We start from the raw sequence: 26,752 nt of genomic DNA on the forward strand, positions 1-26,752 counted from the left end.
ACACACCTGTCCCACAGGAAAAGATCAATTCACACACCCTGACACGATCGCAAGATTGGCTCAGCACACACATACACACGCACGCACACACTCGGCAGAGCTGCTGATCAATAAACACCGATGTACAGGTGTCACCATTACTATCTAAAGGGAGGCCAATCAATGCTCACACACCGATATACCTGCACCAATCAGCTTCTGGGCGCACTGATTCACTCTCTCTGCTCACTCTCTTGTCTCCTTCACCGTTTAATGCACTCACCATTAACCCCCACCCGCCTTCCAGCAGTTCTCCCCCACCCTCTCCAACTGCCTCTGCCTTCCTCCCTCTCCCTTGTTCATACATACATTTCTGCTATAAAGGTGAAACACATTGAAACTACTTCTTCTTTTTCTTTAGTAAAGACACTTGATCTCTATTAAAGTAAAAAAAATACAAGCATTCAGGACATTTGCTTGAGCTTTAACCCTCGTTCAGAGTCTCAAAAGTTAGAAGAAAGATAATTCCCACTTCACATACACTCATTGGTTAAAGGCAAGGGAGCCTTCACTTTCTACCAGAGGGTGGCACTCTGGTCTTAATGCAACAGAGCAGGGTCTGGGCACCAAGAAAAAAAAGTGACTGGGAGTTGTATGTTTGTTGTGTGTATGCATGCACACATTTATGCATGATATTTACATGAATTAAAGCAGCCAGAATACAGATAGCAGGTCACTAAACCTCGCTCCCCATCCAATCATCCCTCCAGCCATCCATCCCCCCCTTAATCGTGCTTTCCTACTGGTCCCTACATGACTTCAGTCTTTCCACCCTGTCCTTCTCTGTCCTCTCATCCTCCTCTTTTTTGTCTTGCGTGTAGTTAGCTATGAAATAGAAATATGGTTCTTTTAGCCTCTTGTCAAAAAGACTGTTCAATTGGCCCATTAGATATTTAACTGGTCTTTAAAGCTGATTATGTGGTGTATATGTAATAATTCACCAATGTGTGCCATTCTATTTTATTTCAATCATATAAACACTATAAATCTGAAATATCACCAGTGGCAAAAATATTTATTAATCTATAAAATCAGAGAGATTTATCAGTAATATAAATGAAAATAATTATTAGTCACACTTTCCACAGTCTGACCTCAATGCAGAAGTGGCCAAAGGCAATTTGTATAAATTTAAAAAAGCCATTTGTGTAGCAACTTGAGTGCAGGTGTAGTTGTAGGCATGCCCACGTAACAGAAATCATATGACCAACAGACCGAAAGAAAAGTTCAAACAAGTCATGTTGGCGGCAGGGCCTTCTGGAAAACAAAACATATGTCGATGGCAGAACTTTGCACCGGCCGACCTCAGCCAGATAATACCAGTATTTTGGGAGTTTTTTGTTATATTTAGTATGTAGAGTATTAGGTGGAAATCATAAGAACATAATAACATACATGGGGGTAGTGACATGGGTCTGCAGGAAAAGGAGTGACCCCACACTGTAAGCTTCAATGGAAAAGAAAGGGGGAGAAGAAAAAAAACAGGGCGTCTGTGGGTGGGTGGGTGAAGTGGTGTTTGCGTAGGAGAGTGAAAAAGAAAGATAGACTGAACAGCAGAAGTAAACTCCGTTCTTCAAAAAGGAAACAGTTACATTTTCTACAAGTGCTACAGTTGTGTTAAAAAAAAAAGGTGCTCAAATCTGTATGACACAGACACAATGAAAATGTTGTGGATATCTTTTTACCCCATTTGCTGCTCTATATATTTGTAGGAGGAGTGTGTGTGTTTGTGTGTGTCCATGTGTGTCAGTATCGTACTTTCTCGGTAAATACCCCAGGGCTTTGTGGTCTATACTGTGTGGTTTGGAGGAGTTTGTTAGTTGAGGGCCAGGTGCAGGCAGACAACAGATACACTCATGGAAGATAAACGGACCCAACACACACACAAGCACGCACACACAGCGAAGGATAAATGGACCCAGTAGCAGGGAGGTCTGACAGAATGCCTTTTCACACCTGGCTGAGCCCAGCGGAAGGTGACAGAGTCACATCTCCCAAAGCGAACACACACACACACAAACACACACACACGCACGCACACACACCTTCTCACATTGGGGAGTTCAGGGTCATAAGCAGCATCATGAATAAAATGAGGCTGTCTTAAACAGAAGGAGCTCTGTGTATGCATGTGTGTGGGTGTGTTTGTATGTGTGAGACTGTGTTTGTGTCTGCGCAGGCCCCTAGCCCCCATGCCAGTTTGGATCTGTAACGACCTTCTGCTCCCAGTGCTTAAATGGCTTAAATACTTCAATTAGACCTGGGTCACAATCCTCCACCCGTTAAAGCACACCATTGCACACACAAACGCACATGCGGAAGTGCAGCGGGGAACAAAAAAACAAAATGGTTTCATCATCCCGCAAGGCGACCGGAGACTTTCGTCAGCATGTTCTCGTTTCGTCTGTGGTTCAAAGTGAAACTCCGCTGTAAATCATAGAGGCTCATCCGCCAAACACAGGAGCAACAATTAAACTCAACTCCCATCTTCTCTGCCAGCGTCTCCCCTGGAACTTCTCTGTCCCGCTCCCTCCTCCCACTTCCTCCTCCTCCTCTTTCCATCTCTCCCGCCGTGCTACCCTAGCGCTAACGATGCTGCCTTTTCATTAGACAGCCCCTGCTAATTAATCTCCATAGAGGAGAGTGACAGACCTCCCCTAACACACACACAGTGCATGCCAAGATATATGCAAACACACACTCTTCTTCCCCCTCTCTCACTCCCTCGTCCCACGTGGTGTTGGCAGCCCATTTCATGCTTTATCACGTCTTTTAATTGACAAACAAGCTGCTCTTTTCTCTTAGGCTGAGGTCTATATCACCCCCTCGCTCAGATGCACACACACACACACAAACATACAGACACACACACAAACACACAGATATAAATAAGCAAATGCCTCCCCACTGACATATGGCCCATGTGACTGTCAAACAGTTTTCTACTCTTTGACACATTGTTTCTGTCTCACACAGACACACACACACACACACTAATGTCACATGAGCACTTGATGAAAGAAAAGGAGGAGGACAAGTTTCCCATAACTTTTAGTACTTCTTTAATATTTTACTATATTTCTTACCCCCACGCTTCACTTAGGGCAAAGTCAATACCAGTCACGACTGACTTATTGACTAATCACATGACACCTTTGCCTCTATGAAACTCATGGAAACACCTCGTTGATTGACGATTCAAAAATAAATGTAACAAGAAGATCAATTACTCTAATTCAGCAGTGGTGAGAGTCCGGCTTAGTGCTAGTGCAAAGTTTTACAATTAAGTACATTTATTTTTGTTAGTATTTTCCACTGAAAAATACTTTAATGAGCTATTAATTGATATGTTTCACTACAATGTTGCTTTATGTATTTTTTAAGACAAATTTCAGAAGGTAAGATGTCTATTTAGATTGGGCTTTATCACTCCTCACTACCATCATTTTTCTTTTTTTATCTTTCTTGGCTTTAACTCAGACTCTGAGCAGAAATCCTACATAAACGTGGTGCAAACTAAACCCACACAAATTGCTTTTTACAATTTCCCAAGCTTAATAAATTTTGGGACTTTCCACTTAAAACCACTCGTTCTGCTGTTCTCAGGTCACCTCCTTTTACCTCCTTTGTTTTGCTAAATAATTTATCATGAATATAATAATACAAAAATTGTTTGTACCATTAGTTACATATTTAATATTTTCAGTAAAGTAATGAATCAAATATGCACATTTACAAAAGTTTCCACTTGTACTCACTGAAGAAAAAATTCAAACCTAAACTAAGACATATTTGGTGAAACATTCTATAGAAAACAAAAACACATTTGGTGTTTAATGATTTCCTGTTTTCACTTTTACTGTCATTTGTATGAATTCATACCACAAGTTAAAAGCAGCTTCCCTTATTTTAAAGAGCTATTAGACAAACGCAAAATACAAATCTCAGAATTTTTATCTATGAGCTCAAGATTCGAGTGCGAGCAGAGGAAACTACTGAACACCATCTGAACCCTTGATCCAAAAGGTATACTTGACCTACACTTTACTCCTTTCCCCTGCACACAGTCTGTTCGACTTTGGCATCGTTTCTAAAAAAGAAGCGGGACCTTTCTCATTTTTCAGGACTGAACCTGATACAATATTAGCCTCCTTTCACAAAAAAAGAACTAATAACTGGAGAAATGGAAGGAGTGTGAAGAATTCTGCTATGACACTTGCTGACAGAGTTTTTCTGTGAAAAGATACTCACTGTCAGGTGATACTGTCTCCAGATTTCTGGACAAGCCTGAAAAAGAAAAACACACACACTGTGTCATTAAATACCTTTTACAAAGCTTTGTAAAAAAAAAAAACAACACTTTTTTTATACTCCACCACAATGAACTTTAAATCAAACAATCAAGATGTGATTGTAGTGCAGAATTTCAACTTTAATTCAAGGGGTTTTAATGAAGTATTCAACAAAGTGTTTAGAAATTACAGTCACTTTTCCCCATTTTGAAAAGCTCAAAAGTAATTGGACAAACTGGCATAATAAAAAAATGAGAGAATAGTTTTATAGTAGTTAATACATAGATGGAGTCCTTATTTTTGCAGTCTGTGCTTTTAAAATCTGCAGGTCTGTCTTCAGTCCTGCCTCCCTACGCTCTCTTTTTTCAGTGACCTTACAGTAAACGTGTACTGGGGCAACTGTTATTGTGCTTTGGTGCTATATAAATAAACCTGAACTGAAATTAAATTCAATGAATCAAGTAAGTAAAAAGCATGCTCAGCTGAACTAAGATCAGGTGAATGACTTGGCCATTGAAGAATATTATTGTTAGTTAATGTCTGCATTATCCTTTGGGTCATTATCCATTTGCTGTCCAACCTGTTTTGCAACATTACGCTGGAGCTGAGCAGACAGCACAGCCCTGTACACCTCAGAGTTCATGCTGCTACTTCTATCTGCAGTCGCTTCATCTAAAAAAACAGTGACCCAGTTCCACTGGCAACCATACATGTCCACGTCATCCATTACGCTTCCTCCACTATGTTTGGCAGGTGGTGTGGTATGCTTCAGACCATGAACTGCTTCTCTTCTTCTCAATATTTCTCTATTTCCATCATTCTAGTGCACGTTAATCTTGGTTTCATCTGTTCAAAGAGGGTTTTTTAAAGCACTGTGCAGGCTCTTTTAGATGTTTTTTGACCTCCCTATTCTTGAGTGGAATCGATGGTTTGCACCTTGTTGAAAACCCTCTGTTATTTCCATTCATAAAGGTGTCTCTTGTGTCTAATCTATAACTTCTTTTCAAGACTGAACCAGGTTGTAGACCTGACCACTCCTAAAGTATGTGCGTAATGATTGCGTCCTTCACTTGCACTGACAGCACCTTGGACCTCAGGTATCCAGTTAACAGCTACTAAAGGTCAACATTTGGAATCAACTCCATATTCTTTATCTCCTAAATTTGTTTATCACTCAATTGTCCAATTATTTTTGAGCCACTGAATATTTGGGACTATGAATAAATGCAGTTCACACTTCAGTCACATATTGATTTTTTAAAATCCACTGTGTTGGTGTAGAGAGGAAAAAATACAGATAAACTGTCCAAAAACCTGTGGACCAAACTGCATTTATACCAGTTTACTTGGACTCTGACAGTACACACAAAATCAGGACAAAACATTTTGAAAACATCAACATCAGATTTTTAAAACACAAGGGAGAGGTATGAAAGTCTAACTGGTGAGAGAAAAGACAAGAAAGACAATTCAGAGGCTGAATGGAAACTCCTGGCAGGCCACGGAGTCATTTGCTTGCCCGTCTAAGACCATAAGTCTCTTCTTGCATCTCTCTCTAGAGTCTGATCACCTTGATTTCTCAGTAACTATTTTCTATCCATGTGTCTCTCTGCAGTCAGTCGGTAAGTAAAGCAGTCAGTCGTTTTGTCCCAGTGTGGCTAAAGCATTATCTCCGGGGCTTCTCCACGCTGTTCCTTAAGCGTTCCAACATCCTTTCCAAACCGCCACCACTTCCCACTGGGAAATTGAAAATGCCGCAGGCAACAAGATTTATCTACTTACATACCTACTGAGTCAAGAGAGTGTGTGAGACAGAATGAGGGAGACAAATTCAAGCCTGTTCTGTGCAAACAGCACTGTTCAGTCACACCAAAGTTCCTCAACATATTTTGTAAAATATATAAATTACAATCCCACTAAAAAGTCACTAATTTGACCTCAAGTGTGGGTTCAAATCCCGACCTTGAAACAGCAGCCTGTGAGAACAGTAGGTACTTTTTCTGGCTTAATGTGATCTGTTCTGATTTGAATACATACAAGAACAAATATGAATTTCAACAGCTGCATCTTCCTCCACCTCTCATCTAGCTCTTTTCTTTTCTTCAACCCCCCCCCCCGTTTGCTCTCTCCCTCCAGACCGCCAGGGTGGTGTGTTGTTGTCGAGGGCGACAGGCGAGGCGAGCGACACACTCGCGCTCCATCAACCGTCTGTCTTTAATGAGAGACACAGAAAGGCCCAGGGGACTGAGACTTGACTCTCTTTCTCTCTCAAACACAGACACTAATACATACAGTATAATTTGTGAGTGTAAGGAAAAGAGGAGAAAAAAAGTGATACGTTCCAAGAAAAAGGTAATTACAATGCCACACAACTTTGCACCTTTGTTTGCTGTTGGAAAACAATATGCAAAAGAGTAGAATGAGATCAATTTGAAGATCTGGATGACGAGCTGAAAGGAATGGGTTTAGAGATTGAGAGAAAGAGAGACAGAGAGAGAGCAAGAGAAAAAGAAAAAATTGGGTTATGTGTGTCCTGGCCTACACTCTCCCTCTGGTGTTCACCTGGTTACTCATCCATTACACAGAGCACAGTACATGACTGACTGACGGAGAGACAGGGCGCGAGAAGGAGAGAGAGACAGCGAGAGAGACAGCGAGAGAGAGAGAGAGAGAGAGGGAGAGAAAGAGTGGGGTGTGAGGTGGAGAGACACAGACTGACTTCTTGCAGGGTTTTCCATTCTGTGGCATTAGTGTAAATGGCCAAGGTAATGAACACTGCGGCGGGATAATTGTCATTGATGGTCATTAGATTCACCCTTCAGTGCCAACACACGCGCACACACACGCACGCACGCGCCCATAGCTGGAATATGCAGCATGGCAGAGACATAACTAAGCTGTAATTACTGAAGTGTATCAATTAATGTGAACAGCAGCGTTTGCTGACCCCTGGTCACTCATTATTACTGAAAGCGAAAGAGGGAGGGAGTGAGAGGTGGAAAAAACGATGATAGTGGAAAGAAAAAGTGAAAAACAAACCACATTTATTGTGATGAAGGCGGTTTTGATTTCTATGTTCAGCAGTAATTTTTATTAAAAGCCCAAGCCGCAGTATCAATCTGTGGCAGTTCCCATGTTTTATCATAGAGCAAAGTGAAGTTGTGTGTACAGTAATTCTTCATATATGCATTTTACCCCAAAACATGTTGCCTCCCTCAGCTTTAAGCATGTGTACATGCATGTGTTCAGTTTGGTCCTGTTATGCAGTTTGAGCTTCTTTGTGTCAAACTGGCTCTCTGGTTAAAACTATAAGTGTACATGTGTTTGAGCTCTGTGGTCTCTTACTTTCAGTGGAAGAAAATATTAAAGTCACAGCAAAGTGATTTTTGGGAAAGGCCTTTCCAGTCTCAGCTGGGCAATACATTACTTTAGTTTAGAAGAGCCTGACTGACCTGCACAGAGCCAACACCTCAACTACATATCAGCTTTACAACTAACAACGCCAGGAGTTATTGCCCAACAGAAACAACATTCACCATCGTCATGGGAAACCTTCAGAGAAATGAAGGATTCTCATAGCTCCCATGATTTGGGAATATAATGTTCAACACTCTGAAATGCGTATAATGTTTGCATATCCACAATTCTGGATCATCTAGTGCAAGTCTGACTCTCAAGTAAAATAAAAGTGGGTGTAATACTCACGTCAGGGTAGTGTCCCTTCATGTTGCAGCGATGACAATGTCTGTTCCAGTATGAATTCTCACTGCAGGAATCATAAAGATGCCCTGGCAGGCCACAGTTTTTGCAGTGCCTTTTGAGACAGTCACGGGCTGGGTGGCCTGGAGTCCCACAAAGAAAGCATGGCAGCAACTTCTGCACATACACACACAAAACGTGGTTAGAACCTTTATGTACTTATAAAAGTGCTATATGAGCCACTATGTGGTGATCAGGACTGACTTTAGGGTCAGGACAGTTCTTGGAGAGATGTCCAAAATTGTTGCAGTTTCGGCAGTTGACGTTCTTATCAGTATAGTATCTGTTCGACACCCGCTGCACTGCTATCCTGACACCTTTTCTTTTGTTATAGATTTGAGCCTGAAAAACACAAGTTTAGTGCATTAATGGCATCACGGTGTTAGTGTAAGGATCAAGAAACTCTGTAGCCATACAGGATATATAGCCACAGGGTTTAGTGCTTGGTGTTTGGTCGATAAAGCCTCATCATTCACTTTTCTGTCAGTTGTTGGTGTTAATTACACAAGGACAAAGCAGCTGCATCAATAGTTTTACAAGATGAACTCAATATTTTTTAGCAGCTATGAGGAAAAAAACTCATGCTACTGGGTCTAACTTACTGATGTTTACATTTAATAAATATATATTTGGAGTCAGCTGTTTGTGTGGCTGCATTTTATTAAAATTAAGCAATAGGTCACCAACACTAGGCTAACTAGGATATTCTGTCAGCTTCAGTGCTTAAATGTTTGAGGCCATTTCAATACTTTTGCTACGACTGAGTCGCTAAGTTGTTGGTCGAACACACATTTTTTTCTCTGTACACTACCACGGGAATTTCACACTAAACAATCAAGATGGGACTGAAGGGATTTTACAGAAGTATTACTTTAACTGTTTTCACTTTCATACATAGTGCCCCAGATGCTCAAACATAATTGGACAACAGACTGAGCAGGCAGTTTCATGACCAGGTGGGGCCTGTTGTTATTTAATAATACATATGGAGCTGGCTTTACATGTTGAACTTGCATTAGGATTTTTTTTTTACCAGAACTCTTAATAATCATTTCAGTATAAAATAACACAGTTAAAACTATATGTAATGCAAATACTAGCTTTTATGTTTATTTATAGTTGATTTTGATTGATAGAAACCAAAAACAAAGCGGCAACAAACAGAAAGCACTAAAAAGCTGCTCATTGCCACCCACCTCCTTGTCTTTGTCTGAAACCAACCAAGTTTCACCTTCTGCATCAACATCTGGAAGAGAAGAAGAAAATACATTTTAAAACAAATTTAAGGGAGAAGACTATGCTAGGCTCTTATTTTTCTGTTATAAGGTTTATTAGTTATTCCTGAATGTAATACAAACCAACACAAAAAACCTGACATGAATTCATCAGTTACTGGGTAATGAGCACTTTAATACAAGAAAGTAAGTGAACAATTACAATTTGCAAATTTTAGAATAACAAAGGGATTGCAGTTACCAAGCATAACATGTTCACACACACAAGTCGTGAGCCATGGTTTTTAAGAGTGCCTAAAAGCAATTACAATGGATGAACATCAGAGCTGCATTCAAACGTGGGGCTTTATATGACAAATGAGTGAGAAAAAAACAAGAGGAAAATATCGTTTTTGAAATCTTTTCTCACAGTAACATTAAACAACAATTGGAACAAATATTTGATAAGAACTGATAGATTCAAGTGTCTAGATCCCACCCCAGCAGGAAACCCTGAGGAATAACTTTAGTTTCCTGTAAGAGAATGGTATGCATGCACACACGCACACGCAAACACACACACAGAAACTGACACAGTCGCAGCCCAGCACATCTGTATGAGAGTGGCACTAACAGCACCCTGAGGGAGGCCGCTGTATTCTCCTCAGGCCCACAGAACTGTAACTGACATCCAGAAATCGTAACATACACACAAACATACGCGCAGAAACACACAGACATGTGTATTCGGCATAAATTATGTTCTGATAAGCAATGACCCACACAAGCTGGCGTGTTTTCACACACACACATAAAGTCACACCCATCCGTCGACCCCTGCGATTTGCTGGTTGACAGTCTTTAGTTTTTATACAAATATACAGCCTTGAGCCATAATCAAATATTCCACACTCCTTTTTCACCACTCTCGTTTGTTCTTTCTTTTACTGACTCTATCCAGCCCCTTATCGCCATTCTGCTCAGCCCTCCCTTCCTTTGCTTTTGCTCTCTCTCGTTGTTTTCTACCTCTCTTTCCCCCCCACCTTTCCTCCCCGGGTGAGCGGCTACGGAGGGAGGTTATCACCTCTCTTCCCTGTCAAACAAATTAAAATGGCTGCTGTTTGGATGGGGCTTCTTTCTGCCACGACCTTCACCTCCAAAAAAAAACAAAAACAAGCAAACAAAAAACCAATGCAAGCAACCTAATGTCATCACATAGGTAAGCTTGAAATTTTGACTCAAAATCACCTGATGGTCCTCCCATAGCTGATAAATTTGGAGAACGACCTGTAAAGATGTTGGTATTACCTTATACCTATCATCTCTAAAAGGAAAAATTATCCCAACAGACAGATGTTGTATTGCATCTTCTTGCTATATATTCATGATGCAGTGGTCAAATGTCTATAAGGTGTATAGCAAAGTGAACGGAAATAAGTTAATTTAGGATGAAAAAGAAATAACTCAGGTGAAAATGGAGAAAGTAGCAGGCAGAAGCAAATCAGAAAGTTAATTAACTGAACTGACACGCCTGCTAAAATTGAATGATAATGCATCAGTTTCCCTTTTTAGGGCTTTTTTTCTCCTTAAATTAAGCAGATATAATCCACCATCATAGATGATTCCCAAAAAGTTGATTCTGTTCATCTGGACGTAGCCTTTTCAGAGGGTGAAATGTTTTGTTAGGCATCCAAGTGACTTCTTCAGTCTCAGCTGACTGCAGGCTTCTCCAGCCTTATAAATGGTACATTTGCATAATGACTGAAACTAACACCACTGACAAAGAATGGGCTGTCAGGTCAGTTTCTTGATCATTAATATATAAATTGTCATGACTACAGATCGCCAAATACTGATCAATGAACACTGATCAATGGCCATGAGTATTATTCACAGAGTTGGGTAATGGCTGCAATCACAGCACTGAAAGATTGTGAAAGATGTAGGCCTCCTTCTCAATTAAGAGATGGTCTTTCCTTTTAAAATAAACGGCCACCTTGTCTCCCCGCAGCGTTCCTCCCTGTCCAGGATGTGTACATGCTCATCATTGAAAGAGTGTCCACTGGCTTGTAGGTGTGAACAGATTGCGGAGTCCTGGCCTTACAAGTTAGCTCTTCTATGTTGTGCCATCCGCTTAGCTGCAGAAAGTCTTTCCCAAAAGTCTTCAAAATGTTGGGGTCATCAAAATGTTGATGACCCCCAAGACTGTAAGACAAATGTGAGACAAGTCTTTGTGTTCTTTTTGGTTAGCATTGGTTTTGTCCTCAAATCACCAGTGTATGCCATCTTTTCTTAGTCTCTTTGTGATTATTGAATTGTGAACTTTGACTTTAACTGAGGTAACTGAGACGTGTAGTTCTTTAAATATTGTTCTGGGTTCTTTTGTGACCTTTTTGATGAGTCGTTGATGTGTTATTGGAGTAATTTTGGAACACCGGAAACCCCTGGGGAAAGTTCGCCGCTGTTCCATGTTCTCCCCATTTGTGGATAATGGCTCTGTGGTTCTCCCAAAACCTCAGAAATGGCTCTGTAAACCTTTCCAGAATGATCGATGCCGATGACTTTGTTTTTCAGATGTTTTTAAGTTTAGATCATGCCATAATGTGTTGCTTTTAACATATTTTAGCCTATTTCACTTTGTCAGACAGATTCTATTTAAATGATTTTTTGATTCAACAGATCTAGCAGTGATCAGGCCTGAGCGTGGCTAGTTTTCCAAAAAGCGTGGTTAATCACATTAAATTTGTGATTTGGCAAGTGGGCAATTACTTTTTATGATAAGGCCAGGTAGGTTTAGATAGCGGTTTAGATAGCTCCTTTCCCATAATAAATAAAATAATCATTCAAAAACTGCATTTTATTTTACTCAGGTTATCTTTGTCCAATAATAAAATTTGTTTAATGGTCTGAAACATTTAAATCAAGAAGGGGACAAAAACATTTTCCCCATATAGTAACTTTATTCATTGGTTAGCTGTTTTAACTATAAATACAATGACAAAGCCCAAAGTAATGCCTAATATTAAACTGTCTGAATAAAACAATTTTTAAGACATCAAGTAAAAAACTAAATAAAGGCTCATCCTGAAAAAGCTAGAAGATACCATTTTTATTCTAATTTATCAATTTCACAGAATAGCGTTTCTATCAGTTAATCAATGAATCCACAAAACTATTTCAGCTCTGCTGGGGGTGGGGAAAGTACAGCGACAGATGACTGTTTAATCTTCTGGTTTGCTTTTGTATGTTCACTTCAGGTTTTGAGTATTTACATTTATTATGTATGTAAGCTGTATCACATTGTCTCTGTCTATGCACATCACTTTGAAGTAACTTATATTAAACTGTAGTAGTTTAGGGTGGGTGTGATGGTGGTGGTGGGGTGTACTGATCTAAGTGTGAGCATACTGGGGGGCCTCTGTATGAAGAACGCATGTGTGTCACCGGTATCCAGCAGTCAATGGGGGGAAAAAAAGGCAGGGGTGAAAGGTGCGTGCATGTGTGTGGTGTGTGTGTGCATGTGTGTGAGCAGGCGTTAGTGACTCAACGAAAGTCATTCCCAAAGCACCTCCCGGGGGGACTCCCCAAATAAAGAGCAGGAAGCTTTCCCTTAATCTAACCCCCTATCCACACACCCCAGCCCAACGCCCCCAACTCGATGCCCCCACCTCACCAACACAACACACCAAATAAAGGGTGAAGCTCTTTGTCACGGCCGAGGAATCAAACACATGGGTGGAGGGGTGCTGGAGAGGAGAGGAAAGAAGGAGGAGGGGGGCTGTACACAGGGTAAAAATATGCTAATCAACCTTGAGGCCCTGTTCAATACCAAACCCTCGTTCCATCGTGGCCCAGCAGATCTGAAGGAGTCTGGAGCTCAAAAAGCAGATGGCAGCGACATCACCGAGCAGCTGAACGCACTCAAGAGAGGCCTCCGCCATGTTGACTCCAACTGTTCAATTTGAGCAGATCTAATGGCAAAGCATTCCTTACAGCCATCTTAGTGGTCTAAACCCAAATATCCTGAAGAGAGAAATGGTTGTTTAATGTTAAGAGCACCAAGTGGTGCTCAAGTCATCTGCTATGACTCTCTGAAGCAGCTCACTGACAGCGTTTACTGAGGGTTCCAAAGACTTAGATTCTGCAGGACATCTCGTACATTATCTCATCACTCCATCGTCACGGGAAATGCAACACAATGACATGGAAGAGGGGGAGAAACAGAGGGAGAGATTGATCAGGGGAGAGAAGGCAACAGATGCTATCTGTCTGTCTCATAGGTACCCTGATTACTAGAAGATGAGGAGGAGAGGGGAGGAGGCTGCGTTCCTGTTCATCAGAGTCGGCAGAACAAAACAAAAGGGGTGGGGGGGATGTATGTGTGTGAATGCTTTAAATCTGTCTCTTCTACCAGTGAGAACAGAACGGAAGTGTACATGTGGCTAATGAACCATGAACACCCAGCTCTCCTGGGGTGACGTGCACACACACACATGGGATGAGGCCCAGACAGGATGGTTTAAGTCTGGTAAACCAAGGACAGCACTGAGAACATCAACGACACAATCAACTGCAATTCTAACCAGTTACCAGTTTCCTAAAATGTGTGTGTGTGTGTGTGTGTGTGTGTGTGTGTGTGTGTGTGTGTGTGTGTGTGTGTGTGTGTGTGTGTCATATACAAGCTGTTCTCCCCTCTGTCCCAGCAACATCAAAGGCTTCAATGGATCTGCCTTACCCCAGTCTTTTTCCCTGTCCCGACACTTAAACAGGCATCCTAGGCCAGCCCGCCCATTATACAAGCTGCTGACCAGACCCATTAATACACACGCACACACAGGCACCGTCTCACACACAGACACACGCACGCACGCACACACACACACACCCACACCCACAAAGGGAATGTGTAAGAGGTCTTGCCCCCCCCCCCCACCCCCTCCCAAAATGGAGGTTATGTTTGATACCAAAGCGACAGGGCTGGATTAGCAACACTATACATGACAATGGTGAGGGTGGGTGGGAGTGTGCATGCTCTAAGTGTGTGCGTGTGTGTGTGTGAGTGTGTACAAGAAAGTGTTTCCTTTGTGACATCACCCTTGCCCTACAGCCTTCCCTTCTGTCCAACAGACATGTACAGAGCACCACATTTTTAACTCCTCTCTTTAATTTGAGAGAAAAGTCTGACCAAGCCCGTAAAACACAACAGAAGATTGGCGGAGATTTTTATTACTATGACTAGCGGATACAGTGCTGTGGAAACCCAGCATCGCAGAAAGAAAAGTATCAGAGTCGATGTCTTCACTCCATACTGTGACATATTTTTGAACCAACATGCTGTCCTGAAACCCAAGCTAGCTGCATGTTGCTAGCAAAGCTAGCTGCATGTTGCTAGCAAAGCTAGCAACTGTATGTATTCAAAACTCTCCACGAATAAATAAACAATTCACAGTTGTTGGACTGACAGTAGCCTTTTGGAAAATTTTAATCATATTGTCATAAACCCTAGTGTGCAGATGTTTGGCACGTAGGGAGTAGATAAACAGCTGTACAACCACACTACTTACTTCAAATTCCTTTTTTCCAATCTCTACTTATCTCTCTGTTAGAGAGAGGTGGTTTCCATCCAAATGTAGCGCAAATGTTTCCACCCACTAACATTTTTAGATAAACAGCTGGTGGCACCAATTCTCCAGTCTCGCAGCGCAGAAGAAGAGGGTACGCCACATGAGATGTTTTGGCTCAAAAGCACAAGTGTAATAATTATGTGAATGGTGACTGGATTCAGTTCAGGTATTTTCAGGTTCCTGGTGGTGTACATGTTGGCCTAACAAGAGTAGGAAATTAATTTACACATAGGACCACACAAGCATCTGGGACTGATTGGTGCGGCGCTCCATAAGACTCCCAGTTTGGGTACTGCCTACTCCTGACAAGGTCATTTCGTTAAACTGAAGTTTGATGAAGTTGTGCTTTTCTTGCCATTACCAGTTGAAACCAGCTGTGACATCATGATGTAAAAATGATATTATTTGTGCTGTGTTTTTTTTTTACAGTACTGTTCACAACTGCACTATCCTCAATGATTTGAATCACCTCAGCCAATATGTAAAATACTTTTTTGTAAATTAAAAACAAAACAATGTATATATGTGGATATAAACATACCTAGAGCCCGAAAAAACGTGAATGCTGATGCTCTGTGGCAAATATTTGCATCATTTACAAAAGGGATTTGCTGCAATCTGTCTGGAATGAAAGAAAAACATTCTTGAGGGTTATGAAAACCTTTTTTTCATGATTAGATTCTTAAGGCAAGACAGAAAATCTCATGGCAAACAAAGTTTCATTTCAGGCTTATAATAGTTTACAAGATAAGAGATATTTGGGGATATTTCAGTTTGTGTTCTTTTCCCTGGTATTAACTGGGCAATATAAAGCAACTTATGAATATCAATGTTATGAGAGCAATAAGACTGTATATGCACATTTAAATCTGACACCTGTTCACTCCTTATGTAGAAAACGATTCAAGCTTTGAGTACTGCCATCTTTATGAGAAACATATGAGGATGTTTAATTTCTAGACTTTATTTACATTATTTAACAACTAGGGTGTCTTTGTTTTTACCTCAAGAGAATCAAGTCTGTCTGCCTCCGTAAAAAAAAAAATCACATAGGAGGGTTTGCTTTATATGTCTGTGGGTGAATTTCATCTATGCTATGGTGGCAAACCAGCAAGTCAAAAAGGTTAAAGATGGGTGTCATCAACTGAGAGCCGCACCTGGTCCATATACGGATCTTTAAAATTGACCCACACGTGCCTGTAATTTTACACATATTCCTTCTGTCAGTTCAACAGGCAAAGGCAAACTGTGCTACTCTGTCACTTTACCACCGCCCAGGAGGCATACTGATATACTTGCAAGATAAAGCACAGAAGTGCATAGAAAACTCTTATTTTTAGTGTAATTAATAAGAAAAACAATGGAATACAAAAATATCTTTTAAAAAATAAAATATTTCTTTCATGCTCGTGATGATGTTTTTGGCAGTATGACATGTCTTATGTCATACTGCCAAAAACATCATGGACTCAAAGCGTAACTCAAGAGAACATTATATCAAATACTATAAGTTATATTAGCTTTATTTCAAAAATTGTGGTCATGACCACAGAACCTAAAGAAACCAGCGACTGTAATGGTTTTGACCCTCGGCCAGATAATCAAAGGCAGCAGATTTTAAAAAACGCCAAAGAGACAGATTTTTTACACATCTGCTTGGGTGGTCAAACTATTTCTTTCTGCTACAAGATTCTGGAAAACAGCCCAGAAAGCGTTCATTAGCCTCACTTTGATCAAACAGGATGAAATTACAAAGACAATGTTTAAAACTAGAACCAAAATGATTTTCCACTAATTTTTTGCCATTTCGGTGAAAAACCGAAGACGGATGCCATCACCGTGGTCCCTGTTGAATCTGCCTTATGTTCAGCAAACACATATTTCAACACAGCCCGTCTGATTATCTGATATATCCACCACCCCCTCCTCCGTGACACATCGAGCGCTCACCCCCTGCCAGCCTGTGCCACCTCCTCCCCTCCTCTTCACCCTCTTCCACGCCATGTTGGCAGGCAGGGCAGGGCAGGTGGCCAAACCTGTCAGTCAAAGTACCATCGCCACGCAGCAGCACCACAGACACCAATTACCACACAGCAGGGGCGCGGCCTGGCAACCGCATGGCAACCACATGGTCCAATCAGGGTACACAACAACGGGGACCAGAGAAGGCCAAGAAAAGTGAACGAGGCTGTGTGCCCCCAGTGTGCCTGTGTACGTGTTTTCGAGTTATCCAAAACTGAGCCAAAACGTGTCCGGGACTGACAGGAGACACGTAGTCACTGTGTCTTTTTAATATCCGTTAGCTGCCTCTTTAGCGCAGATTTTCAATTCAAACTAGAAATTATCTCCATCAATCTGCTGATAACCAGAGTGGCTCTTATTAAAGACACAGTCCTGACTTGTACCATCATATCGTCACCGATGATTCAAAAAAGGAGGCTGAATTGAAAATTGACTCATTTAACTGCCATAAATATGCTTGGATCGCTGGTGCTGATGACACATTACATGACAATAAAAAAAAAAAAAAGAAGAAGTTACAACTCATATTTTTTACATAACACTTACTATCACAATGATTTGTTCATGTCTCAGTATCGGATTAGATCATTGTCTGGGACTTTAACAGCCGTGAACTTGGGAGATTATAGACTGATTTAAAGCTACAGCAGCACTTTTTTTTTGGCTGTTAAGAACAAACAAAAACACATAAATCAAGAGATGGAGCAGTCTAGAAGAGTTATTCTGAATAACTGTATTTTTATAGACACTATAAGTGGAACAAATGCATATGTATTCACAAAAATGTAAGCTTCATACCAAACAGATTTATTAAAAGATTGAAGTCTGACAAGCCAGTCAAATGTTTTTTGCCCATTAACTAATTGTTTGACATTTTTTAATGAAGCTTTACAGTTACGTCTCTAAATGGTAAAGCCATGTAAATAAACAATGACTACATTGCAAAGTGTTGGCAGTGCCCAACCAACACTCCAAAATCCCAAAATTTTCCAACTTTAAAGTTTAATCCTTTGTGCTTATATAATTGCCTGAATGAAAAAAAGATTCAGCTTCATTAAAGCTACCCATAAGTTAAAAAAAAAAAAAAAAAAATCAGGATGGAGTTTCCCTAAATCAGTGTTGCGGTAGAGCAGACTATAGTCAACAAGTATTTCATGGCTAAAGTCGTACTTGTGTAAGCAGACGCAAAATGTCAAAAACATTACACAAAAAAAAAATATCTGACCAAATTATTCATGGTGCCCCTTTTGTCTTCTGTGGCACAACACGCATCGTCTGTGAGGGGCAAATATATTTTAATAAAACCAGTGAGTTGCAACCTCAATTTCATTTTGATGAATTTCCTCCTGCGGGAGTGAGCCAGGCAGTGGGCGGGAGGGTGGAAAGGCAAGAGAAGAAGCGGGGTGATGGGGGCTGGGAGGCAGATAGAATTTTCATGATTGTTATTTTTGTTATTATACAGAAAGGGGGGGAGTGGGTGGGGTGGGGTGGTGGTTGATAAACGGCGTTGGTTAATCTGAGCCATTCTGCGGAGCGCTCCATTATCGGGCAGGTTGGGCACGTCGAGGGGGTTATTTTTCCGAGGGATCTTTGGCCCCGGTAATTAAGCTCCATTCACCAGGCCCTGTTCCCCAAATTAAAAATTTGTCATTAAGTGGAATTCACCATAATGCCTTTTTATCTGCCGGCGCTTCAGCATGTGTGCATGGATGGGTGTGTGTGTGTGTGTAGGAGGGACAACAGCAGAGGGCAGCCAATAAGGGGTTACACTCTGGTCTCATGCACATACAAGCACATACATGAATACTCACACACACTTTGAGAAGAAATGGCAAATTAAAAAAAAAGAAAAAAAAAAGAAATAATCCTGGACAGCAGTGTGTGTGTGTGTTCGTTTGCAAGTGGAAGCGCGCACACACACACACACACACACACACACACCAACAAAGAAACCCTTTCAATCCTTCAAATCCACAGCCTTTAGGGTAATTAAATAATAGTGCTTTAAAGTTTTAATTTAGATTTGGCTTTTTCCTTCCTCCTCCTAGTGTATGCCGCACAGCCCTCCCTCTCTTACACACACCCAAAACAGCCCGTCACTGCTGTGGTTGTAGACTTCAACCAGCAAGATAGCCCCTCGATCGGCAGGGTACATTGGAGGGAGTGAATGATTGAAGAGCAGAATCTTTGTCCCTATAGACTTTATAAAACAATACAATTATTAGTCTTTAATTAGAGCAGCCCCTCTGTGGACCAGGGGACAGACAAAGAACAATAGAGGATTAGAAAGGGAGTGCCTAATATGGCTCTTTTATCACTTCACTCAAATATAGCTGCAACCAGCTGTCCTATGCACCTGGTAGGAAGAAGTTAGAAGTTAGATTCTGGTGCAGTAGGGAGTAAAACTACATCACCTATTTCAAACTAAAAAGACCTATTTTTGATCTCAAATGATCTACAAATCAGTAACTGTCAACAACATATTGCAACATACATAAATATAGGGATGGCCTGGTTGTGGCCTAAGACTTTAAGGATCCATCACATAGCATCTCCAGGCTCATACTGGACCTCTAGATGTCTGTCACTGTTCAATAGTTTAGTCTGAAAAAGTAAAAATGACTTAACCATACAATTCTTCTCGCTATTTATTGAGTCAAACTAACAATTATGGAACCATATCAAATAAACAGCTTGAGTTTTCTTTATTTTAAACTACATAAAAGACAGACTGAAAGTGGGAAATGAATTATCAGAACCAAAACCGACAAAGGGGTGCAAACTCAAACTCTGATTAACAATGATAGAACTGAGTACTTGCAATATGAAAAAACACAACACAAACAGGACCTTTGATTTCATGTGATGTGGTTGAAAATGTAAAAAGCAGGCTTTTTTTAAATTTTTTGGCTTTACACGACCCAAACACCCTGCCACTGTCCTCCTCCCTCCTCTTCTTATCAGAGATACATGGATACTCCCCTGACACGTGACTAATATTCCACAATCTTGTGAATGCCACCAGAGAGTATAGGTTAAGAAACAGGGCCCTAAATGAACATCTTGAGGTGGGAGGGGGGCTGAAAGAAGAGGAAGAGCAGAGGAGGTGGAGGAGGCTGAAATGGAGGAGAGAAAAAAAGAAAAAACAGGAAGATAGGAAGAGGAGGGGGCGGACAGATGGCAGAGGTTATGCCTGGCTGAAAGGGGCAAGACGGGAGGAGGCTATTCAGGATCTGTGTGCGTGCAAAGAGAGGAAACACCATGCCCTCACTTCCCACATGCAGAAGTCATTCTTAAGAAATCCCCTCCACCTCAATCTCAACTCACACCCTCTTTTATTTACTTTCCCATAATTCCTCATTTGTAGACCTCTAAAAGGCATCAGATGAGTTTCAATAAATGTCTGAGCCCCTTTCCTTTACCATCAGCCCGATTGACTGGCTAAGCTGATTCCATATTGGCTTCAGACTCGGTGATGAACAAAATAATTACATTTTCCAGCATCTGATTGACAGACTAGACTGGTTAAGGTAAACTACAGATAGAGCTGAACAACAACATGCTGTCAAAATCTCCAAGTGTGTCTGTGTGTCTCTCCAAAATACAGCGAATGGAGGAATGGCAGACTGGCAGGGGGGCGAGTGCAGAGAGATAGGGGGGTCTTATTTACTGTCGTTTAATTCGCTCCCCTCTTTTCCATCCATCCCTTGGTTTTTCTGACAGGTAATAAAAAGCAGGAGCTTCCTTGACAAGCCCATTTGAATTTGGATTGAATAATATAACTGTAGGGTTTCCCACATAACGCTCTGTCCAAGCGTGCAGACACCACAGATGCTGGCAGCCCCCATGCCTGCCAGTCTAAGTGTGTATATGTGTCAGTGACACACACACACACACACACACACACACACACACACACACACACACACACACACACACACACACGCTTACGTCATAGTAGTTAATGCAGCAATAATAATGAATTCCAGCAACTAGCTATCACACCAGTCTAATATGTTAATCTCCACATGTGCCAAACCTTTATTTCTTTTTTTTGTCACCACACTCCCCCTCCCGATTCCCTCTTCTTCCTTCTGCACCTCTCCAAGATCCCTTCATCCCACCTCCTCTTCTCGTCTTACCTCATCCACCAGTCGTGCTACCTCCTTCCAAGAACCCCTGCCCCTCCTCCTCTTCCTCTTTCAGAAGCAGCTGAAAATCCCATTCCCCATGGGGCAGGCTAAATTGAATTGGCGTGTTTATATGAACAACAGGGCCGTTGCTTTAATATACCTTAGAGTTTATGCCTAATGCCTCCCTGCTAATACCGCTGGAGTTTCAACGCTCACTCAACACACTTGCTTTTATGGAAGTCATAAAAGAGACAGAGGAGTGAGGGATGAGGATGGAGAGCTACTCTGGAAGTGTGCTTGATTTTGTAAACCATGGGGAGAAAGAGAGGAAGGAGTGAGACCCCCGTTAATGCAACTTAACGAGTCATCTGTGTTTTGTCACACCTCTTTAAAAGATCCCCACCGCTCTAGAAACCTACACACACACACACACTTACATACACTCTCTATGCCTCTAGTGTGAATGAATAGAAAGACAGAAGACACAGAATGGTAGGAAAGGGTTTTTCTGGATTTTTTTTTTTTTATATATTAGTATGTGATACTGAACAAATTCCACAGTTTTAGTTGATGGAGTTGGTCATGCTCGTCGACTTGCAAACATTGTCCATTTTCTTTCCGTCTACCCCCACTTTTTTCTTCTCCTTTATTTCGTTTCCCTCGCTTGTCCCCTTTCTCTTCTGGCACTGTGTCCATCTACAAAAGGCCCACAGTACAAAGGACAGAAACAGGCCTGATACACTCAACCCAATTACTATTGATCAGTCTCCACTCTGAGGACAAAAAAAAAAAATGCTCACCTGCACGCACACAGCACACACATGCACACACACACACACACACACACACACACACACACACACACTAATCTGTAAAGATCAAGTCCTTTAGGGTGGGTATTTGTCCATAGCTGATTTTTAACACTTGGAACCAAAGACTTAAAAAAGTAAATAAAAATAATCCAACTCTTTGAAAGTCTACATGATCCGAAAACAGTGGCTGGTAACACAGATTGTTTAAGAGAAGAGGGTGATATAAAGGTGAGCTGCCAATAAATAAAAAAAAAAACATATCTGTAAAATATAAAAACACAGTATTATAAATGTGAATTGAAAGTGTAGTTTTTCACTGTATTTTAGATATTTCTCTTTCCTTTTTATTAGGTTTAATGTCTTTCCTCTGATTACAAACAATAATACAAATTCTTCATGAAAGCCAAAATCTGTGAATGCTAGAGAAAGATTTCTTTTATCATCCAGCTAGACAAAAAGTAGTGGTATCAGTTATTTTAAAGTGCCTCTAAATCTGCAACATGATGGGAAACTTAACAATCAAAGTTCTTCTACAATCTAGATTTCATACTATTTTTTTTTTTTATTTGCTGTTCTTGACAGTTATTATCTTTTAATTGAGTAATCAGAGAAATTCAGAAGCCTGGCTTTGATTAAAGTGTAATTTTGGCAGGATTACTTGTACCAGTTGGCTGAAACAACTAAAGCAGAGAGTAATGTGACTTTTGCATCAGCTCCACTTAAATTTTAACTTAATTTAAGATTGTTTAAATCTTGCTCTGAGAAAAACCTACATTAATGGAGACAAGAATGACTGAATGCTGTGAAATGTGAATACTCAAAGGATAAAAGTCCTTGAGCTGCTGGAAACCCCGAGGACATTCCAGCTGATCCGCAGGGAAAAATGGGGGGGAAAAAAGCTACATCAGTATGTCGGCTGCGTTAAAACCCAAAGGCTTTTTGATCCTCAACCAAAACCTTTAAAAGTTTGTAAAGCCCAGCTCGAAGGTGCATCCACACACACTTAGACACACAAAACTAGTATCACATTAAGGGTGTGATGAACTCTGCATGTTGTCTGGAAGCCTGTGCCGAAATATCAATGACTAAACTCCCCAACGAGTCGGTAACTATCTCCTTCGCTCTTGATTTTATCCCCAATAATTAATTTTCTCTCCTAACGCCGACTTCGGCTTTATCGGTCGCTCGCCGCCAGAATCTCAGCATTTCATTTAACCATAATCCCCCGGATAAAGGGGCGGCCTAGGTGTGCAAATGCACAGGCATGCGTGTGTGCAGGAGCACACGCACAGGCGAAGGCTTAAACTTCACAGACACAAACCGGTTACACATGTGTGCAAGGAGAGTTAATCATACAATATTGAGGAAATTTGATAAATCACACATTTAGACACATTAAACCTCTTTACAGGAAGTCTGAATGTAGACTGCGGGACATAGTGTCCACTGCTAGCCGTGAAAACACTAAAATACATCCTGGATAGAAACTGGATTAACTCAGGAAAAGCCTGCAACCTGGCATAGCAACAAGCCCCGTAACCAGGGCTTGGTCTTGTTGTACGGAAGCATGGTTGGGAATGGGAGTGGAGGAATAAAGAGATGAGATGGATGGAGTGAAGGAGGGTGGAGCTGAAGGGTTAAGGGAAGAAAAGCAGATTGTGATATGGATGTACGCTTGTCCTTAGCATACGCTTGCTGTAGCCATCTGTAGTAGATCATGTTGATATATTATGTTGCCTTTATGAAGTTATGGAAATCTTGGTTGGTCACAACATTTGAGTTAGAGACAGCGACCATTTTTCTGCATTGTTTGCATAAGGAATGCAAGTCCATTTTAGTCTTTCAAAAGAGATGTGACCAAAGAGGCATGACATATCCTGCCAGTTAAATACACAATGTTTCAGTGTGTCTGAGAACATCGGCCACGAACTACAAAAAAAAAAAAATTTAAAAGGAAGAAAATGACTGGATAATTTCTTAGATTTAGAGAGCTTTTTCCCTTTACATTTATTTTATCCCACACAGAATAAACACTGATATTTTTTTTTCTATTTTCTCATGGTATTCCCCCCCTCATGACGACTGCTTAAGCATTTAACGTGTTCCTTAACACCTATATCCTGGTATTTAAGGGCCGATTAACTAGCAGACTCTCAGATACTAATGGGACTCCTAATTAGTGCTTTATTGAAGGCAGGTGTGATGGAAAGGTCAACTAGTTAAGCTTACATATGTTATAAACATGCAGAGGGCACTTCCATCGATATGCAGCAATCCAAGAACGTACAAGTCAATCAATGAGGGAAACAAAGGCCAAAGAAATCTGCAGAAGAGAAAAGGTGAGTAGGAAAGAAACAAAAAAGCAAAGAAGATGAGGGAAGGGTTGGACTGACTGAAATTAGTGAGTGCCAGCTAGGCCAGACCAGGCCCAGCTGGTCTCTGTCTGAGGAGTGCCTTAATTAAGAGACATGGGGAGAAGCCTTGGAATGGCCACATACACACTGCCAGGAGCCTCTGGAGAGGAAACTGCTAAACAGGCACACTTGTGTGGTGTGTCTGTGTGGTACACTGCCAAGAATCTCTCTCACACACACACACACACACACACACACACACACACACACACACCCACACCCACACCCCCTCTGGGACCTTGTGAAAAACATTGGCTTGCTATTATTAGGCAACCCTTTGCATACCGAAGCAAGTGTACAAACCCTAAATGAGGTGTATTTGTGTGTTTGGGGTTCTCCCTCTTATCCTGTTGACTGTTAAACTGAACTTATGATTTCAAAACAGACAGCTCCCCTCTTTGCTGGTGCCGGAGCTCTGAGAAGTAGTAGAGGTGAACCAGGGCTAAAAATGAAGCGAGAGGAGAAGGGGTGATTTTGTGGATCCATGACTGCCTTTACGCCCCCCCTCACCCTTCCATCGCTCAGTCCTCTTCCTCCTGTTCCTCAGCCCAAAAACGTATTAATATTAATACATATCCCTCAAACCCCGTTCCACCATCCAAAAAAAGAAAGAAAAAAATCATCACCCTAGGCTACCAGTTAATAAAGCCCTCTCGACAACCCCTCCTAGCCCAAAAACCAAGGAAAGACAATAAAGGGAAAGTTCTCGGGTCAAATAAAAGAATAGAAATTAATACAGTCCCACGGGACCTCCCTCTGTCCCACTGTCACCCCCCACAATAATTTGATTTCTTATTAAGTGATTGCTTAATTATAATGATTATTATTGGTAATTGTAATTGACATTTTTTTCCTCTCTGCTAGTCTCCTCTGTGTCCCTTCCCTCCCAGTCCTTCATTTAAAGGATGAGACAGTTTGTGAAAACGGCCACATTTTGTGTAACTACTTGACCAAAAGCTACAGTTACAGGACCAAGCAGACTGCAAGGACAAACAATGCAGGATTAAGGTGTTGAGGCCTAGAAGTTTTATTTAATCAGACTTGAGTGGGTGTCTGTGTGCGTGTGTGTTTCTGTTGTGTATTTGTCAAGATGTCTTACACTGTAGCTTCAGGGCACTGTGTCTGCTGCAGGTCTCCGTAGGAAGAAAAAAAAAGAAAAAAAGATCCTTGCTCTCAGTGGGATATCCTGGTTAAATAAAGGTTCAAGTAGAAGACAGGGATTCCCTATTCAATCCACCCACCACCCCACCCACCCACACAGACACACACATACATACGCATTAAACTACAGTAGGGACCCCCTTGGTCTCCAGTTTATTACCCCTTCCTCCAGGCCACAGTTACCGCAAGCAGCCGGTTGTGTGCTATTGCTAAAAGAAGCCCCTCTCATGCAATGTTACATCTCACGCTCAAAAAGACAAAAATCCCAAACCACGGTTCATCAGCGGCAGCTAAAAAAAAAAAAAGCAAAGCATTGAAAACCATTTCATTTAATGTCACATTCTCTCTCTATTCGGAACTAAAGATGGTGAAACTTCGTTCCAGTGGGCCATGGCACGGTTATTGGGCTCACCTCAGGCGTGGTGAGGCTGACACACACTTTTCTCTTTAGATGCGCACACCTTCACACTCCAACACACACACACACACACACACACAACCTGGCATCGCACCTTCACTTTCGCTCTCAAACGTCCTCTCATTTCTACAATACGACATATTAAAAACAAAACAACCACATTTCATAAAAAAATATCTCAAATCAAACTAAAATGGGTGAAAAAATAAAACAAATTTAAACCATCTCAAATTCGGGAATCAAAATGCCACTCCCTGACCGACAGATGGTGGCTGTGCAAAGGTTTCTGTAAATGTAGCCAAAATGTTTTCTCCTAGATTATATTCAAATGCTGCCCCTCACTCACGCTGAAGAACAAACAGCCACATTAATACAAATGAGCACCTGGACCCGCAACCGCAGATGTCTGTGGGTGTTTTTGAGTCAAAGTTTCCAGGAAAAAAAATAGCAAAATTTTCATAGATTATTTTGACAAAGATTACTTTCAGACAGGATGGCTTGTTCTGTCCAGATGCAGATAAAAGCGGTATAAATAAACTCCAGATATCTGCACACAAAAAAAGACACTCTGCAGTAGAAGCAGCACAGCTGAAATTAAAACGTGTCCGTGATAACTAAAAGCAGGGGCAGTATTTTGACCGTAATTCTGCAATTTGAATAACAGTAGATGCAGAAAATGTTGCAAAATATAAAACATAAAAAAAACTATTATCGCTACAGTTTCAAAACACATTTTAATAAGAAAATAAATGTGATTATGTCACATACATAAACTATAAATCTAACATTTAAATGAATTTCAAAATCAATCCATCATGACATTGCGACAACTCATATTTGGCTCAGACTTAAAGCTTCATATGA

General features: G+C 41.1%; 1 protein-coding gene across 1 annotated transcript in view; it reads right to left on the minus strand.

The window, feature by feature from the left end:
* The window catches only part of zcchc7 (zinc finger, CCHC domain containing 7), a 51,677-nt gene that overhangs the window by 12,604 nt on the left and 12,321 nt on the right, over nt 1–26,752 (minus strand). The window contains exons 4-7 of the mRNA XM_085356998.1: nt 9,287–9,336; nt 8,295–8,432; nt 8,037–8,207; nt 4,291–4,326 (exon numbers count right to left, since the gene is read on the minus strand). Coding sequence (XP_085213124.1) covers nt 4,291–4,326; nt 8,037–8,207; nt 8,295–8,432; nt 9,287–9,336 — 395 coding nt within the window. The remainder of the gene's footprint in view (nt 1–4,290; nt 4,327–8,036; nt 8,208–8,294; nt 8,433–9,286; nt 9,337–26,752) is intronic.

Source organism: Diplotaxodon limnothrissa, linkage group LG6, assembly GCF_057381915.1.
Source record: "Diplotaxodon limnothrissa isolate DT_005_m linkage group LG6, D_limnothrissa_male_GT1.1, whole genome shotgun sequence".
Classification (NCBI taxonomy): domain Eukaryota; kingdom Metazoa; phylum Chordata; class Actinopteri; order Cichliformes; family Cichlidae; genus Diplotaxodon; species Diplotaxodon limnothrissa.